At 36.0% G+C, this 18,280-nt stretch overlaps 1 protein-coding gene across 1 annotated transcript; it reads left to right on the top strand.

Annotated features, from left to right (window-relative positions):
• Positions 1 to 10,480: 10,480 nt before the first annotated feature.
• PTGS2 (prostaglandin-endoperoxide synthase 2) lies at positions 10,481 to 17,461 on the top strand. The gene is made up of 10 exons (XM_019738125.2): positions 10,481 to 10,646; positions 11,459 to 11,575; positions 11,698 to 11,841; positions 12,314 to 12,457; positions 12,762 to 12,943; positions 13,617 to 13,700; positions 13,836 to 14,082; positions 14,389 to 14,675; positions 15,058 to 15,205; positions 15,336 to 17,461. The coding sequence occupies exons 1-10, from the start codon at positions 10,592 to 10,594 to the stop codon at positions 15,743 to 15,745; spliced, it is 1,818 nt and encodes a 605-aa protein (XP_019593684.1). The 5' UTR covers positions 10,481 to 10,591; the 3' UTR covers positions 15,746 to 17,461.
• Positions 17,462 to 18,280: the final 819 nt, after the last annotated feature.

The raw sequence follows: 18,280 nt of genomic DNA, 5'->3' as shown, positions 1-18,280 counted from the left end.
ATTTACAGGGTGTTGAAGATACGCTAGGCACTGTTTCAGGTGTTGCACGTCTGTGATCTTATTTTTATCCCCACTTACAGTTAAGAAAACTAAGGGACAGAGAAATGAAGTAATTTTTCCAAGGCCAAACATCAAAAATTAGCAGAACCTAAATCCGAGAGCCCATACTCTTAACCACATAGAGTCCTACCTCTAGGGAGCTTATTTTGTATAGTTGGAAAAGCAAATATGTAAATAATTAAATCTCAGGTCTGTAATTCACTAGGCCATGGTCCTCTGTGAAGCCCAGTATTATTATCCACAGAACAGACTTTACAATACGCATCAGTCAGAGCTGTCATGAAATTAAATTACACTCTATACTACGCTTCATCTCAAATAGATATTCAATAAATATTATAATAGAATGAACAATTACACAAGTGTTCATGAAAGCACTATAAATAATCTTGCCTTATTTTTGTTTTAATTGCTGGAACACAACAAGCATTTGATACTGGATATTTTCCTCTTTCAACAATTATTGGCCTAGAAAAGAGCGACAACGCCATGGTAATAATGTTTAAAGTATTTTCTACTAAGTGGTACAAAAGAAGGAATGTTTGATGACATAACTGTATATCTTAGCTTTCTTTGTCTTCCTACTACAGAGCTTCTTACCCTAAAACTCAAAAAGTTTGTATTAAAACTACCACATAGTGTATTTCAATGGTTCATTTATTCATAATATAGTTCACCGAAGATGTGTTATCATCTGCACAAAACAGATGCTCCCCAAACAACCTGTAATTCTCAATCACTAAATCTTGTTCAATGCCTTCATATAACTTACTTTGATTTGTACATACATGCATTTCTTCCATATTGGTTTATCTTCCGCATTCCCTTCTACCACATAAGCAGGGCCCGTATTTTTGGGAATCAGTCATAATCACTAATGCCTATAATGCAAATAGATGACAGAGTGAACACAGTTCCAAGAATACAAAAGAATGAAAACTGATCAAATGTATGGTGATGGAAGGAGAACTGACTCTGGGTGGTGAACACACACTGCGATTTATAGATGATGTATTACAGAATTGTACACCTGAAATCTATGTAATTTTACTAACAATTGTCACCCCAATAAATTACAAAAAGAATGAAAACTATGCATAATCTGTCATTTGCCAAATATCTATGAAATAATTGCTGTGAGCCAGATATTTACACCTACCCCCAGTGGTACATTTACTCATAAAATCAGTCCTTCACTGTCTGACTGATTTGCTTGATTCAAAACCAAGCTCTGAATTTTGACTCAGATATAAGCTTTGTATGTCCTATTCACAGAAGACACCTAGTAAGTATTTTGTGAAAATATATACCGTAATCAAAAAGAATAGATATGGCATATAATGGAGAAATACAAAATAGATATAAGATTTACCTTAACGTATTAGGATTACTTGAAGTTAAATTTTGGAAATAAACAACAAATTGAATAGTAAATATTAAATACATCCATTAAGTCACTTTACCATTTTTGTTTTGTTTTTCTAAATCAGTTTTTACATTAAAAAATTGGTAAGGAAGTTGGGGGCAGGCCTCTTTTAGAAATAGATTTTTTCCATTTGCTTCTAAAATAAATTACATGAATCACTTATAAATAAAAACAGCTGAGTTACCCAGTAAGGTTGTGCTTAAATGCCACATGAAGAATATAAAGTTAAAAACAGTGTTGCAACTCTTCAAATAATACCTAAATGAAATCAAGTGAAACCACAAAAAGGAGACATATTCTGGACTGTTGAATGTCATATCAGCCCTATGATTTCTCTGTAGAAAATAATTTTTTTCCCCAACAGCCAGCAGCCCAAGGATTGATCTGAGAATAATTCAAAGTATAAAATTAAAAAGACAATAATGGAAGAGTGAAAATGCAAAGTCTCAATGGCATGGCATAATAATGACTGGATTGCTTCTGAAGTAACAGATTTCCAGAAGCCTAACTATACTGGATTTAGATGTCTTCTGAGAATTCAAAGGGGTCCATATTATTTTATTTATCTTCATTACCAACTTATGAGTTGATGAAGTAATTGAGGAATAACAAATATAAGACTTATCCAAGGTTAAAAGTCTAGTCTCTCAAATAAAATGCTTCTTTCATTAAACTACGTTGGAAATAACGATGGGGTTTTTGATATAAAGAAGATTTAAATATTTTAAAACATATAAAATTAGGGTATGTAAATAAGAAGTACAAGTACCTGATAAGAAAATAGAAGGAATAAATATAAATATACTAAAAAGAAGTGCTTTGAATCTATGGAAAGAAAGGAGGCATTTTTAGTATCTAACAGAATACAATCTAGTATCTCACATTCTTTGGTGACATTTCATTTCTAAATGAATATTTATTAAAGTATTTATTCCTTATAAAGTAATAAACTTTCACTTAGAAAATACAGAAATATAAATGAGCAAAAAGCTGAAAATAAAAATTACCTGTAGTCCCACCATTAAGTAACAGTCACTCCTAAAAAAATTAAGTTCCTATTAATGACCAGATACCACCGTCTCTCAGACCTCATCTCCCAAGATCTTAACTCCCTGCCCAGCAGGCATACTGGCCTTCTTGCTGTTCCATGAACATTTCTAACAGTGACCATTTTTCCTCCATTACAGTTATGTATGTAAAGATGTAAAAAATTTAACAGTTCTTGGTATATAGTGATAACTCCATATATGAACACTATTAACAGTACTTGTTTATTTTATTGTTAAGTTATTACTTTTTCAAGAAAAATGATCTCTTAGTTTTCTTTTCTTTTTTTCTTTTTTCTTTTTTTTTTTTCTTTTTTTTTTTGCGTCTCAATGCAAACTATTTTTTCCTTCTGATTACCAAGCAATTGTTTATTGAATTAGTTGATCATGGCTTTTGCCGGTTTAGGTATTGGTGTATTTGATTTTTTCCCCCCTATTTGCTAGTGTTCTTTATTTAATAAATATTACAATTATTTACCAAATAAATTTTCTTGGTGTGACTTTTCTTTTAATTTTGCTTATTATGAGCATTTAAAAAAATACTTAAGTATTTAAAATAATTTTATCTTGTTAACATTTTTATATAACTTTTGTCTTGATCATCACATATGTTTATTCATTTGTTTACTATTTTGAGCATAGACCATGAATCAGGTACATATAGTAGGTACTATATTAAGTGTTAGAGATATAGCAGTGAACTGAAAAGACAAAGATCATACTCTTATGACGAGTATGTTTGAGAGAGGAAGACAGACAATAAGCAAGTAAATAAACAAGCTTTAAAATTAGATTTTAAAAAGTATTATGAAGGAAGTAAACAGGAATATATAATGGAGAGAGTAACTAAGGAATACAATATTTGAGCTGGTAGCTGAGAATAAAAAAAAAAAGAAAGAAAGAAATCCAGCCATGTAGAGGAAAACCACCCTGAGTAAAGATAACAGCAGGTGCAAAGGCCTTTGAGCAGCAAAAAGTTAGATGTTATTAAGATACACAAAGCCCAGCGTGACTGGATCACATTAAAGGAGAAAAAGTTGTGTGAGAAAAGGTTGTAGAGGTAGGTAGTGCCTTGTAGGCCATTGCAAAGAGTTTAGATATTATTTCAAGAGCAAGTTGCTGCTAGATTTGACACATGGAATGTGATGACTAACATCACCTTTAAGAGTCTAGATTCAAAAACTAGAAATACTCAAGTTGACATATGTTTAGCCTAACAGCTGTATGTGTAGCTGTTGGAACTCATTTAACTAGAAATCCATAGGTAGAGCAAACGCTAGGAGAAATCTGTCAGGGCTACATCTCAATAATGCCATCAAGGACCTAGGTTCTTTTTAACATTCACTTCTTTCATCATTAATATGTTGACTTGTACAAAATGGCCACAAAAGTCCCAAGTATCACAGGTAGTGACTCCAGCAGGGTCTGCCATCATCACTGCACTGAAAAACAGAGCTTTAAAAATTTAGATACCTTTGTTTAGGAATTCCAATTTTAGGAAATGACTACAAGATGAAATAAAGGTAATCTAAGTTTTAAACTTGATTTCACAGTAGACTCAATAAGTATTTATAGATCATGAGTAGTGCTATTCTAGGTACTTTGAATATAATAGTGAAAAAGGCATACAAAACCCTCATCTTCATGGAATTTATACATTTGATGGAGTAGACAGATAGTAAATAAAATATGCAAATACAACATGAAGCATGTGAGTTGCTGATAAACGCTAATAAATAATAAACCTGAGTGGATTGTGAGCCTGTTAACGCCTATGGATAATATTAACAAAAATAACTTTCCAAGGAGAATAAGTTTGGTCTTGAGTATGGTCATATGAAAAGATCCAGGGTACAGCTGGAGAGTGGGTTTGTAAATCAAATTAGATTACAGGGTAGAGACAGCTTTAGAGGCAAGAACCCTTGAAGTTCTTGTTGAAGCAAATGGAAAAGATGCAAACGGCTAAGACAAGAGAGTAGTTTCCAAAAAAATAATGAGAAAAAAGTCCTCACATGAGTGCTATTTCTGAATATGAGAGGAAGGAGAGACGGAATAAATGCTTCAGATGCTTGCAAGGGAATCATTGTCCCTAGGGTAGAGTGAGAAATAAGTTAAGAAATGAGCATCTAACATTATTCAGCCTGCAGCATCAATCTTTAAGATTTTTACCAATGATTATGAAAAGTAGGCAAACAAATATCCGTTGTCTTTAGCAAAACAGTCTTGTGGCTCATGTGGTGGAAGTTGTTTTCTTACATCACTAAAAATGAAGTGAAACATCTCTGAGGGGACTAGAATTAATAGGTGAACAAGTCAAAAAAAAAAAACAACAGCTAAAATCAAAAGTCCTTATTTAGAGGCTGAGGTTCTTTAATTAATAAGTTTTATTCTTTTTTTTAGAACAGTTTAAGTTCACAGCAAAATTGAGCAGAAAGTACAGAGTTCTTATATACCCCCTGATCCCTCCTAAACAACCTCCCCCATTATCACCCCGCCACCAGAGTGATACATTTATTACAGTTGATGAATCTACATTCACACATTGTTATCATCTAAAGTCCATAGATTTTTATTATTATGCTGAACAAACTGTTATGTGTTAGACCAATTAAAAATGAGAAAAATAAAAAGTTCTTATTTTACTTTCACCTATTCCTTCTCTAATGCTCTTCCTTTTTTTATGTAGATCTGAAGCTCTGACTTAGATCATTTTCCTTCTCTCCGAACAACTTCTTTTATCATTGCTTGTGAGGCAGATCTACTGGCCACAAATTCCCTCAATTTTTGTTTGTCTGAGAAAAATTTTCTCCTTCATTTTCGAAGCATAACTTTCCATTTATGAAGCATAATTTACAGAATTCTGGGTTGGTGATTTTTTTGCTGTTTGTTTCAACAGTTTAGATACTTAATTCTTTTCTTGTTTGCATGGTTTCTGAGAAGCAGAATATAATTCTTATCTTTGTTCCTGTATAGTAAGATTTTTTTCCTCTAGCTTTTTTTATCTTTTCAAGATTTTTTCTTTATCGTCATTTTTTGCAGTTTGAATATGATATGCTTAGGTGTGGTTTTATTGGCACTTTTCTACTTGGTACTCTCTGAAATTCTTGGTTCTGTGGTTTGGTGTCTGACATTGATTTGGGGGAAATTCTCAGTCAAGATTGCTTCCATTTCTTTCTCTCATTCTTCTCCTCATATTCCCATTAAACATATTACACTTTTGCAGTTATTGGATATTCCATTTTTGTGGGTGTGTTTTTTTCCTCAGTATTTTTTCTGTTTGTTTTTCAGTTTTGGAAGTTTCATTGACATATCCTCAAGTTCAGAGATTCTTCATTCAGCCATGTCTACTCTACTAACCAGCCAATCAGACATTCTTCATTTATGTTCTAGTGTTTTTGATCTCTAGTATTTCTTTTTGATCCTTTCTTAGAATTTCCATCTTTCTGCTTATATTAGCCAACTGTTCTTGTATATTGCCTACTTTTTCCATTAGCACCCTCAGCACATTAACCATGGTTATTTTAAATTCATCATCTTTAAATTCAGCAAATTCATTCATCATATTTTCAATATCTCTGCCATATCTGAATCTGGTTTGGATGCTTGCTCTGTCTCTTCAAACTGTGGTGGTTTTTTTGACATTTAGTATGCCTGGTAAATTTTTGTTGAAAGTTGAACATGTTTACTGGGTGAAAGTAACTCTGGCAGATAGGTCCTTAGTAAAGTGTGGTAAGGTCTGAGGAGAAAGTGTTCTATAGTCCTATGAATAAGGCTCAGTCTTATAGTGAGTTTACGCCTGTAACTGTGACTGTCACAAGTGCCTCTCAGGTCCCCACTCCCACATGTTATGTGGAACAGATGGCTAGAGGAGTATTTAGGTATTTTCCTTCTCATGTGTGGAAGGCTAGAGGGCACTGGAGTTGGGTACTTCCTTTCCCCCAGGTCGGTTAAGCTCTGATAAAATCTCAAAAGTTTAGGTTCTGGTAAAATAGTTCCTGTTGAGTGCAGGCCTTTTTAAAAAGAACAGAAAGCTCTGGCATATTTCAATGTGGTTACTTTTCCCCTTCCCCTGCCAATCCCCCAAGGAAATTTTTTCTTCTGATTGTCACGGTGACAACCTGGTAGAACTTCAGGAAGTAAAGCACATGTAAGTGTGCTCCCACCGGCCCCTTGAGTTTTTAATTCCCAGACTTATCCACACTGAGCATCCAGCAATTTCTCAATTACCCTTCAGGGTTTCCCACCCAGGTACTGGTTCCTATGAAGGTTTCTCTTTGTGGATTTCTGCTAAGTTGTGCTTCTCTGGGTGGCCTAGCTATCCAATTTTGGGGGCAGTGTCTTATCTTGTCACCTCACTTCTCTGAAGGACTTATGAGAGTGTTGAGTTTTCAGTTTGTTCAGAATTTTATTTGCCGTTAGGGTGGAGTGGTGACTTCCATGCTCCTTATATGCCAGACTGGAAACTGGAAGTCTTACACCTGATATTTAATAAGTCAGTGTGTTCTCACCATGCCCACCCCAGTTCACCCTGCTCACACTCTCCTCATCCCCTTTGGAGATTTCCTAGCACCATCACAAGGACCGCATTCAATCGACCTTGGCTCATTTGAGTAGTTGCACTATACAACCATGAAAAATGAAGAAAAAGAAAAATCTATCAGGCAATTCAGTTATTTGAGAAAAAAGAAATACTAATGTTTTATAAAACTTAGAAATGGATATTAATTGGTATTTCTTCATTGCCTTATTTGACAAGGACTTTTTTTTAACTAAAAAAAAAACCACACGCTTTTGTTTATAGCTTTAAAACTCCTATATGTGTAGCCAGAAATGGGTACACAACCAGGATTTACTAAAGGACTATAAAAAGAGGTATTTTATAAGTAGCATCTCTGCCCTTCAAAGACCAAACATACTCTGTGGCATAACCTTGCTAAAATATCTCTTAAGAATAACCTTGATGCAAGCGGACAAAGCTCTTTTTCCAGCCAGGATGCCATGAATGAAAATGACAAGGGACCATCTCCACTCTCTGAAGGTATCACTAAATCAACCAAAGAGTGAAATGGAAAGAGACTCCTTGCCTGAGGTAATGGATATGAACAACCTTCCAGGTCTGAGTGGTAGAACCCTGCTCAAAGCAGTAAGAAATGTCTCTTTAAAATGTTAGCTCATTTGGAATTTGGGGTATTAAGAGTCTTTATTGTTGATTTTAACTCATATGAATGGCTTATCACTTCCATTCATCAACAACGCATTCTTTTCAGCATATTCATGGAAGTTAAGTCTGAAATGAACACTGCACACTGACTTTTGAAGACCATTGTAACATCAGACATAAAATCTAGCGAGTGATCTTCACAGCACCATAGAGAAAAAGAACTTGATAAAAATTCAAGCAGCAGAAGGGGGCAGTAAAACTCAATAGAATACTCTGGAAGATTTGTAATATATTTTCTTACTTTCCCGTCAAACAGACAATTTTCCAATAAATTTCAGAGACTAATAAAATAAATGTGATACAACAGATACATATATTTATCTAAAATACACACAGAAACACTAAATATATACAAAAGTGACAGCTATAAATTTTACATAATCAAAACCTTATTTTTATGGTGTGATGTATTATGGCACAATAATAATATTACTTTTCCAAATAAAAGAGGCTTAGCCATTTTGATTTGGTTTGGGACATTTAATATCCTCCCATGACCAGCATCCCAAAATATACGATCTGTTCTATTTTATTGTCTCAGACTTGTCAGAATTATTTAATCAATCTTATCATAATAGCTGTTCCTCGCTCCCACACTTGAACTTCCTTTGTAAACTGTTCCGATCCTTTTCTCCTTGGACTCCTGACTGTATATTACATAGAACTCTCTCCATTCTACTGTGAATTTATAGACAAAATCAAGCAGCTTAACCAAATACATGGGGTTTTTTTGGTTGAATTTCTGCTAGTATGAGGCAGGTTTCAATTTTTTTAAGTTCCAAGCAGTCTAAATGTGATTATTCTCTATGCCCTGTTTTGTCCTCACCTTTTAATTTGGTGTCCGCAAACAACAGTACACACTTCTATACATAGTAGGTATACAATTAAGATCTGATGAGGAAGATAATAATGTTGCCAACTTCAAAATGAATTCAGGATTACACTGTAAAATTTTAGCACACTATCACACCCAGAATATGGATTCTTACATGTCATCTAACCATTGAATTAACAGTCCTAAAAATCCATCGAAAATTTGAGTAGCTACAACCTACTCATTTAAAATTAAGTAGAAAACTGGATTTAAAGGAATTGTTTTAAAAATCTATGCTCTTGACATTTCATGTAAGACTCAGTACAATAGATGGAAGTGTTACAAATGGAATGATTAAATATGACTAGAGGAGGAGAAAAGCTTCCTGGATGAAATGGAACTTTAGTCATGTGTGTCTCATGTAGAACCAGATAATGTGGACATTAACCAAAATGGTACAAAAAAAAAAAAAAATCCAAGTGAGTTCCTTTTTTTTCTTTAAGACGTTTATCTGGTGTAGTTTTATTTCAGGTTTTATGCCATCCTTTTCCATGAATTCTACAAGTATATGGCTTCATTAAACTTTTTATTCTCTACTTTTGCTGCTATTTTTTTTAAAGTATTTCACCTTCACATATCTTTCACCACAACCCCCAAAAGGTAGCTACTAAAAAAGCACAAAGGATGGAGAAATTCAAAATTATTCCAATCACCCTTCCTTTACATCCATTCCATCCAATTTCTCATCAAACTATTTCCAAGGTAAGAATAGAAAATCAGCCCTAAATACAATCTTGTACTTTGACCCATTATTACACTTTATCATCTTGGAAAAGGGCGCAGAAAGACAAAAAAGCAAACTTTAAAAATCTTCTTCCTCTTATTTATATCTCTTGTTTGGAACTGGGGACCAAAATAGTGGAAACCACACAGCAAAGAAAAAAATGCATTAAAGCAGATGTTCTGAACATTTAGCATCCCGGCAGATCCTGGGCACCTCTGCTCCCCTAGTTGATCAGAGGAGAGGAAATGTTATAGTGGCGATGGCTGGAGCTCAAATGGACTATTTACAGGATAACCGCTTAGGAGCAGTTCTGGGAGAGGAATGTACCTCCTTCCTCTCTAATAAGCAAGGAGGGGGTAGTGGTGTGGAGAACAGTATTTCTTATTCCTTATTTCTAAACACACCTTATCTATAAATAGGAGTTTCAGATATGTATACCGATTATAGCTATATTTCATTCAACTAAATAAACATTGAAAAAAATTGAAGGTATGTACGTGCTGCATATACACTAGGTTAAAGGTCGTCACGAAAAATCAAACATGACACGTTTGAAATACACGACACGTGTAAAAGATGTCAGCGTTGGTTGGCTTTGCTGGTTCCAGTCTGTCCAGACGGACTTCCTTGGCGTTTCAAAGAACGAGGGACCCAGACAAGGCGGCGGGGACGGCGCTGCAGGGGGATTCCCTCGGTGCGCTCAGAACCTCTGGACACCGATTCCCGGAGAGGAAGCGCAGTGCCCCGCCAGCCCCACTCTCCCGGGGGGATTGTCTAGAAACTCGGCTCTGGGAAGAACTGGGGCAGACAGGGAGTAAGGACAGGAATCAGGCGCAAAGCCGAGCTCCGGGAACAGAGCAACTGCGGGCGGGAAAGTGGAGATCGGAGTGGGGAGGGTGGCAATCCGCTTTGCACTACCTTGGGGAAACTGAGAGCAGCTTCCCGTGCTTCCGATTTTCTCAGTTGAGTAAAAAAAAAAAATCCTTCCCCCATCCGGGTGTTACGCAATTATTCTAGTGGGGGCCGGGAGTTGCAGCGGGGGGGGGCCGTAAGGAACCGCGGAAAGAAACAGTCATGGCATCACGTGGGCTTAGTTTTCACGCATAAAAGGAAGGTTCTCGCCGTTAGCTTCCAGTTGTCAAAGGACTTGCAACGAGCGTCAGGCGTACGCCCAGGAACTCCGCCTCCTCCAGCCCCGCTGCCCGAAGCTCACACGCTGCAACGCCCTCGCCCGGCGGAGATGCTCGCCCGCGCCTTGCTGCTGCTCTACGCCACCCTGGCGCTCAGCTGTGCAGGTGGGTACCTGGCGCCGCTCACAGGGCGCTGCCGCCAAGTTTTCGCGCTGACCCCTACGGAGGTCCCCGTCACTCGGAATGCTCTCCGGATACGGAAGGCCGTTTGACTTTGCAAAGAGCTTGCACTACTTGAGTTCAAAAGAACTGGGGGGATATCCCAGCTTTGCCGCTAGCTCATCGCGGGCCAGTTAGTTAACTGGTCTGGGTCTCATTTTTCTCATTTGCTAAATAGGAATAGTGGTACTAATTTGCAGGTTGTCATTATGATAATACAGGATCTGATCAATATATGGTGAAGTGTGTGTGTGTGTGTGTGTGTGTGTGTGTGTGTACCTACTGTTGTTGAGTGGGAATAATTGTTTTAAATAGCCTCGTTAGTGCTTTCCTGCCCCAGGAAAACCCAGGTTACTTTTTTTAAGATAGGCAAAATATTTTAAAAGTAAGCTGTTTTAACTTTGTAATTTTCCCTACGTTTTGATTAATGTACTAGATCTATCCATTTGAATTTTGACAGTTCTACTTATTTGAGGTTCTTAAAAGTGCTAACTTGGCCATCAAAAAAAGTTACTAAGAAATAGCTTAGCAACATGATTTCTCAGGTTGAATATTAGCCTTATTTAGAATAGAACGTTGGCATTTCTACCATGTAACCATTCTGTGAGACAGGTTTAAAAAAATTGTTTTTCCATGATTACCTGTATATTTCTTGCATTTCTTATGGTAAAATTGGCCCACGGTAAGCAAAACAAATATTTAAGTCAAGATTAAGACACTGAAGAATGATTTATTTACTGTCTTTACTTTTATTGTAGGAAATCCTTGCTGTTCCAACCCATGTCAAAACCGAGGTGTATGCATGAGTGTTGGATTTGACCAGTATAAGTGTGACTGTACCCGGACAGGATTCTATGGTGAAAACTGTACAACACGTAAGTTTGCCCTTGGGTGCCCTCATTTGGAAGGGGGGTATATGTACCTCTATCATTTTACAGATTTGTGTCTTATAATGAGCCCCCTTAATTCTCCTTCCTTTTTTTTCCTCTTATTGCAGCTGAATTTCTGACAAGAATAAAATTATTCCTGAAACCCACTCCAAACACAGTGCACTATATACTTACCCACTTCAAGGGAGTCTGGAACATTGTCAATAATATTCCCTTCCTGCGAAATGCAATTATGAAGTATGTGTTGACATGTAAGTAGAGTCTCTTTCTAAGGTTTTCAGCTTCCTCAAAGAAAAATGTACTTTATAATACTCCAGATTGCTAAACCTAATCTAAAAACATATTTCCAGTCTTGTCAAAATGACTTTAAATATATCTTTTTGGTGTGATTTTTAGCTTAATGGTCAAAAATATTGACATTTAAGTCTCATCCAGTTTATAAAGTCCTTTCTCATAGTCAGAATTCTACTTGCAATCCTGCATACATCTTCCAAGCTTCTTGGATGGTTATTTGAAAAATCAAGATGTACTTTCAGGAATCATTCTTTTTAAAGTACAAATGGAAGTTAGACTTTAAAGGGCAATTGGTTTAAAATAGAGTATCATTGTTGGAATTCAATTCAACCTCTGGTGCTACCTTATACATTTTACAATAAAAATGAACATTGATTTGCTTTGCATATGGGAACAAATAAAATAATTTCTTTCCCTTGAAAATTTCAGCCAGATCACATTTGATTGACAGCCCGCCAACCTACAATGCACAGTATGGCTATAAAAGCTGGGAAGCCTTTTCTAATATCTCCTATTATACCAGAGCTCTTCCTCCTGTGGCTGATGACTGTCCCACTCCCATGGGCGTGAAAGGTGAGTGAGAGGAAGCAGTTAGAGATGTATTGCAATGGGGGTTGGATTGCTACTTAGAAAATTTGACCCTAAACTATCATTTGTTCGTTAATGAAAGTATAGTTTTTTCCTTGCTTATGCATACCTATGGAGATTTTTGTTTTTTGAAAGTGTGAATCTATGTAAACTATTCCATGAAAGTGAATGGGCATTTTGGTATAATGTCTCAATGTTTTCACATTTTTTCATTAAAACTGAGTTCATAATAGATCACTGTCTGCTTTCTTGAATATAGAGATGGATTCTTAGCTTTCTCGTTTTTCAGGAAAGAAAGAGCTTCCTGATTCAAAATTGATTGTGGAAAAATTTCTTCTAAGGAGAACGTTTGTCCCTGACCCCCAGGGCACAAATTTGATGTTTGCGTTCTTTGCCCAGCACTTCACCCATCAGTTTTTCAAGACAGATCACAAGCGAGGACCAGCTTTCACCAAAGGACTGGGGCATGGGGTAAGACAGCACTAAAGCAAAATGATAGCAAATCATAGTGAAGTGCTGACATTAAAGACCATATGTCTATTTGCCACACCAAATAATTGACCCTCTTTTTTAAAAATGTCCTATTTATAAAAACCTGAATGGAGTTTTCGTTTTAATTCAATGGTTCAGTAAAAATACATACCCATACATATATATAGATATCATTTGTAATTTGACTCATATTTTTAGTTCAAAATGTTAGCACTACAAAAATATTGCATCTTCAAAAAACATGTTTGTACCCTGATTATGCTGCTTTAAATATTATAAGGCAGATTTCTGCAGCATTGTTATCTCTTGGAATTCAATGATATAGTTTCAGTTTATTGATAGGAATTTTATATCAATAATAAATTTTCTGTTGTTTTTTAAAGGCAATGCCATATAATTATAGTGAAGCATGTGATATATTTGAAAGCTTCATATAAGATACTGATACTTTTAAACATGAGACATATATAGGTTTGTAGCTTCAGTAGATAAACTATTTTCATATTTTGTGGCTATGAAATGTGGTTTTATTGAAAAATTTTAATCAAAGCAAGCTAAGTCATCAAATTGTTTAATGATCAATTATATCATAGACATTTATACAAGAACAACTTTAACAGCAACACATTGAAATTTCCCCATAATCTTCTAGGTGGATTTAAATCATATTTATGGTGAAACTTTGGATAGACAGCATAAACTGCGCCTTTTCAAGGATGGAAAAATGAAATATCAGGTTTGTTGCATTTGAATATTAAGAATTAGTTACGATTCACTACTTATGTTTTGAAATCTCTGATTAAAATTCATTTCTTAACTTTTTAATGAATGCTTACTTACTACCTGTTTTTTTGTTTTTGTTTTTTTTAAGATAATTGATGGAGAGATGTATCCTCCCACAGTCAAAGATACTCAGGCGGAGATGATCTATCCCCCTCATGTCCCTGAACACCTGCGGTTTGCTGTGGGGCAGGAGGTGTTTGGTCTGGTGCCGGGTCTGATGATGTATGCCACGATTTGGCTCCGAGAACATAACAGAGTGTGTGATGTGCTTAAACAGGAGCATCCAGAATGGGATGACGAGCGGTTGTTCCAGACAAGCAGGCTGATACTGATAGGTAAGGAAGATGAGGAAATCATTTAAATAAAGCCCTCTTCCCTGGGGAGAAAGCTAGTGTGTAACCTCTGCTATGCTTGAAATAATCCCCAGGGGCTGGGGGTAGGGGGTCATGAATTCAAAATCACATGTTCCATATGAACTGCCTCTTTGAGCATGACTGTAATATAACTACCTTTCGATTTGATGGTAAAAAGGAAAAAGCAGAAGGGAAGGAATAGCAAATTAAAGAAACTGCGTTGCCGTTGCTTGAAAGCTAATGATCAGAAAGAATTAATGTTCTCCATTCTTTATTTTGTGCAAATAGGAGAAACCATTAAGATCGTGATAGAAGACTACGTACAGCACTTGAGTGGCTATCACTTCAAACTGAAGTTTGACCCAGAGCTGCTTTTCAACCAACAATTCCAGTACCAAAACCGCATTGCTGCTGAGTTTAACACGCTCTACCACTGGCATCCCCTCCTGCCTGACACCTTTCAGATTGAAGACCAGGAGTACAACCATCGACAGTTTCTCTACAACAACTCTATGTTAATGGAACATGGGCTTACCCAGTTTGTTGAATCATTCAGCAGGCAAATTGCTGGCAGGGTAAGCGTTATTATTGAAAAACAAAACAAAAGCAAGGGCTAGGGCTAACTAGAATTTCTGCCACAGCAATGGTTTCCATTCAACTTACTAAACAAGTGATTATTTTGCTAGTAAAATTCTTTTCTTGAAACAAGAAGCCTCACATTTTTCTGAAACGTCAAAGCTTTTAGTCTAGAGTTAATCAAATGGCAATATGTCATCATCACACCTTAACTATAGATATTTTCAAAGACTTTCTATAATCTTACATAAATATTTCAAAGTTTAGGTCTCAGCTGGCAGTGTAGCTCTCACCTACTTTATTACCCAAGGGATGCTTTTAAAATAGAAATTGTAACTATGCCTCAAATTTTTGTTTTATGATGTCATTTATTTTCCCCAGGTTGCTGGTGGCAGGAATCTCCCAGCTGCAATACAACACGTAGCAAAGGCCTCCATCGACCAGAGCAGACAGATGAAATATCAGTCTCTGAATGAGTACCGCAAACGCTTTCTGATGAAGCCCTATGAATCATTTGAAGAACTTACAGGTGAGAAAGATTCAAAGGTGAAATGGAAATAGCAGAAGAAGCTGCACGCACACTGAGCAAAGGGGTAAAACTATTGTTTTTATTCTGTGAAGTTTCACCTCGGTCATCTCTGTCCTTGTCACCTTCACAGGAGAGAAGGAAATGGCTGCAGAGTTAGAAGCCCTCTATGGGGACATCGATGCCATGGAGCTGTATCCTGCCCTTTTGGTAGAAAAGCCACGCACAGATGCCATCTTTGGTGAGACCATGGTAGAACTTGGCGCACCTTTCTCCTTGAAAGGACTTATGGGCAATCCTATATGTTCTCCTAACTACTGGAAACCGAGCACTTTTGGTGGAGAAGTAGGTTTTAAAATCATCAACACTGCCTCAATCCAGTCTCTCATCTGCAATAACGTGCAAGGCTGTCCTTCTACTTCATTCAGTGTTCAAGACCCGGAACCCACCAAGACAGTGACCATCAATGCAAGCCCTTCCCACTCTGGACTGGATGATATTAACCCTACAGTACTACTGAAAGGACGTTCAACTGAACTGTAGAAGCCTATTGATCATATTTATTTATTTATATGAACAATTTCTTTTAATTATTTAATATTTATATGAAACTCCTTACGTGACTTAATGTCTTCTGTTAAGTAGAGGGGGGTTATACATGTGAAGATTTTCATGTCACTAATTTAAAGATGTCTTTTCTTCAAGGTAAAGGGAAAAAGCAGTTTCCATTCTTTTTTATAAAGTAATGGGAGATGGATTTGACATCGTTTTTACTTGAATTTCAATTTAGATTGTTACAGTAAGAACCAAGGCAAAGATGATTGAACCGTTGAAATGCTGTTAGAAGATGACAAAATGCTGCAAGTTTCTTTCTACACTATTGCTACTTACAATGTATCTTCCTTGATACATTAGAAGTAACGACCTGCAGACTCTTCCTTTTGTTTTCTTCTTTTAGCCATTGTGCCAAGGGAAACTCCTTTTTTGATCAGGTTACTTCTTCCATTTTGTTTTCCTGGTTTTATGATCTGAGTTCATCTTTCTGTGGACTCTGTCTATATTTTCTCTAAACTTTTGCAAGTTTTCAGGAAAACCTCAGCTCAGGACTACTATTTAGCTCCTCTTAAGAGGAATGAAAGAAAACAAAAGCCCTCAAAATAGGCCTTGACAAAAAGTTATGCTTGGAAGGCAGGGAACTTTGTAATAAATTTTAACTGTGTAACCAAAGAAGCCTACAAAGAGGACAATACCTTAGAAAGAACTGTAGGGGGTTCTTGACAGAAAGAAAGTTATATTCCTATTCTAGGGAATGTCCTTTCTCCTTTAAAAACAAAAGCAAATAATTCCTGAATAGCTCCCAGGAACACAGTGTTTCTTTTCCACATCTCATTGTCAGCTGACATTTTCTGGTACTGTACATTGTTACTTAATTTATTGAGAATTATTATTTATGTTTTGTTAGGATATTATTGTTATGAACTGAGTTGAATCCTGAAGTTGCTGAATTTTTTTTTTTTTTCATTATATCAGAATCACTATATCTTCATGGGGATACCTCGCTGAATTATTTTTGAGTTTGACAAATTACCTCTCAGAATTATAAGAAAGTATTGGATTAAGATTTGTGAATAAATTTTTAGGAACCCAACTCTGGTACATTGAGATCCATAAGGTTGGAAGTTATGTCTTTAAGGTTTACCTATACACCAGCCCACAGAGAACATTGTGTCTCATTAGCCTGGATGTGTTATGATACTGACCTTTCATACATTTTTCAAGGACCTGTGGATGGTTCATTAATTCATTCAACCATAAGTTATTGAGGAGACATTCTGTGCAAAGCACTGTAGATTTTAATATTCTTAAATCAAGCACTGATCGTGGATAACATTAGTATTTGTGTAAATAATTAAAAGCATGTCTCACGCAGAGGGAGAAAATGAAATTTCATTAAAGAGAAATAACTCAGGGGAATTTTTATTTAAGATTTTATGTTTAAAAGGTTTATTGTTAAAAAAGAAATAATCAATATTAGAAAGGCTTGTATGAAAAACTGTTCACTGATTTAAAAAGTAATTTGCTATTACCATTAACCTGCTGTCTGAACCTAGGAATTGGGACTGTGTATATGAATGTTTTGGTGCCTGAGACAAATATGTATTTAAATTAACTTATGTAAAATATCAGTGTTGAAATATATCTGTTTATTTTTATACTATTTAAGAATTGAAAAGTCTCTTCTAAAATAAATCGACTGTTTCTATATATCTTTGTCTATGACGTATGATTTGTCTAAAGTGTTATACTTAAAGTAAATCATTGTCTTGTATTCTATCTATTCCAAACTAGTCTAGCCCTTAATGAAATGGTTCTGCCCTCAGTCATACTGAGTCTTTCTAGGATCACTATTTATAATTTCTTATTCATGGAGATAACCATATTGGAAAAGGTGTGCTTTGTGCTGTAGAAGATAGCAACAAACTTGTTTTCATTGCCTAATCTAGAAGAAGGAAAAAAAACCACAAGTACACAAAAGGCAAAGAATAAGAATAACTAAGAAGGTACAAAATTAAAAAGGAAGCTCAAAGAGGAAGAGACTATATTCAGTTGGGCAAACCATTGATACCTGGCTCATTGGCTTCTGTTGTACCCCCTACTACTGACATGTTGGTAGTTTCAATTCAATATTCAGAGGGGCCACATAATTGACATTCTCCCTGGCCTCTCTCTTCCTTGGCCTCCATTACTGTGATGACTTCTTCCACCATATTTCCCATGATCATACATACCTTGATCTCATCATTAATTACTGTGTCATTTGCCAAACCTTGATTTCAAGCATCCTCCTTTTTTACTAACACTAACAGCTCACCTATTTCAGTCTTCACACTCTATAATTTCTAACTCTCCTACTGACCTACTGACCCATCAACTTCATCATTAAACTATTTATCAGCCCATTTATCTTCACATTTCCTTCCTCATGCATGTAGCTCAGATTCTATTGCCCACCATTATAATCATTCCCTCAATTCCATCTACTCTCCCTCCATTGTACTTAACTGGCACAATTAATTT

Source organism: Rhinolophus sinicus, linkage group LG17 (genome assembly GCF_036562045.2).
Source record: "Rhinolophus sinicus isolate RSC01 linkage group LG17, ASM3656204v1, whole genome shotgun sequence".
NCBI classification, from domain to species: domain Eukaryota; kingdom Metazoa; phylum Chordata; class Mammalia; order Chiroptera; family Rhinolophidae; genus Rhinolophus; species Rhinolophus sinicus.
This window is presented reverse-complemented; position numbering and strand designations above follow the sequence as displayed.

What these genes read in the sequence shown, in the direction of transcription:
- PTGS2 (XM_019738125.2), top strand. Translation starts at nt 10,592, where the DNA reads ATGCTCGCCCGCGCCTTGCTGCTGCTCTACGCCACCCTGGCGCTCAGC. An exon ending in TGGTGAAAACTGTACAACAC is followed by an intron (nt 11,576 to 11,697) that starts GTAAGTTTGCCC and finishes CTCTTATTGCAG; the next exon opens with CTGAATTTCTGACAAGAATA. An exon ending in ATGGAAAAATGAAATATCAG is followed by an intron (nt 13,701 to 13,835) that starts GTTTGTTGCATT and finishes GTTTTTTTTAAG; the next exon opens with ATAATTGATGGAGAGATGTA.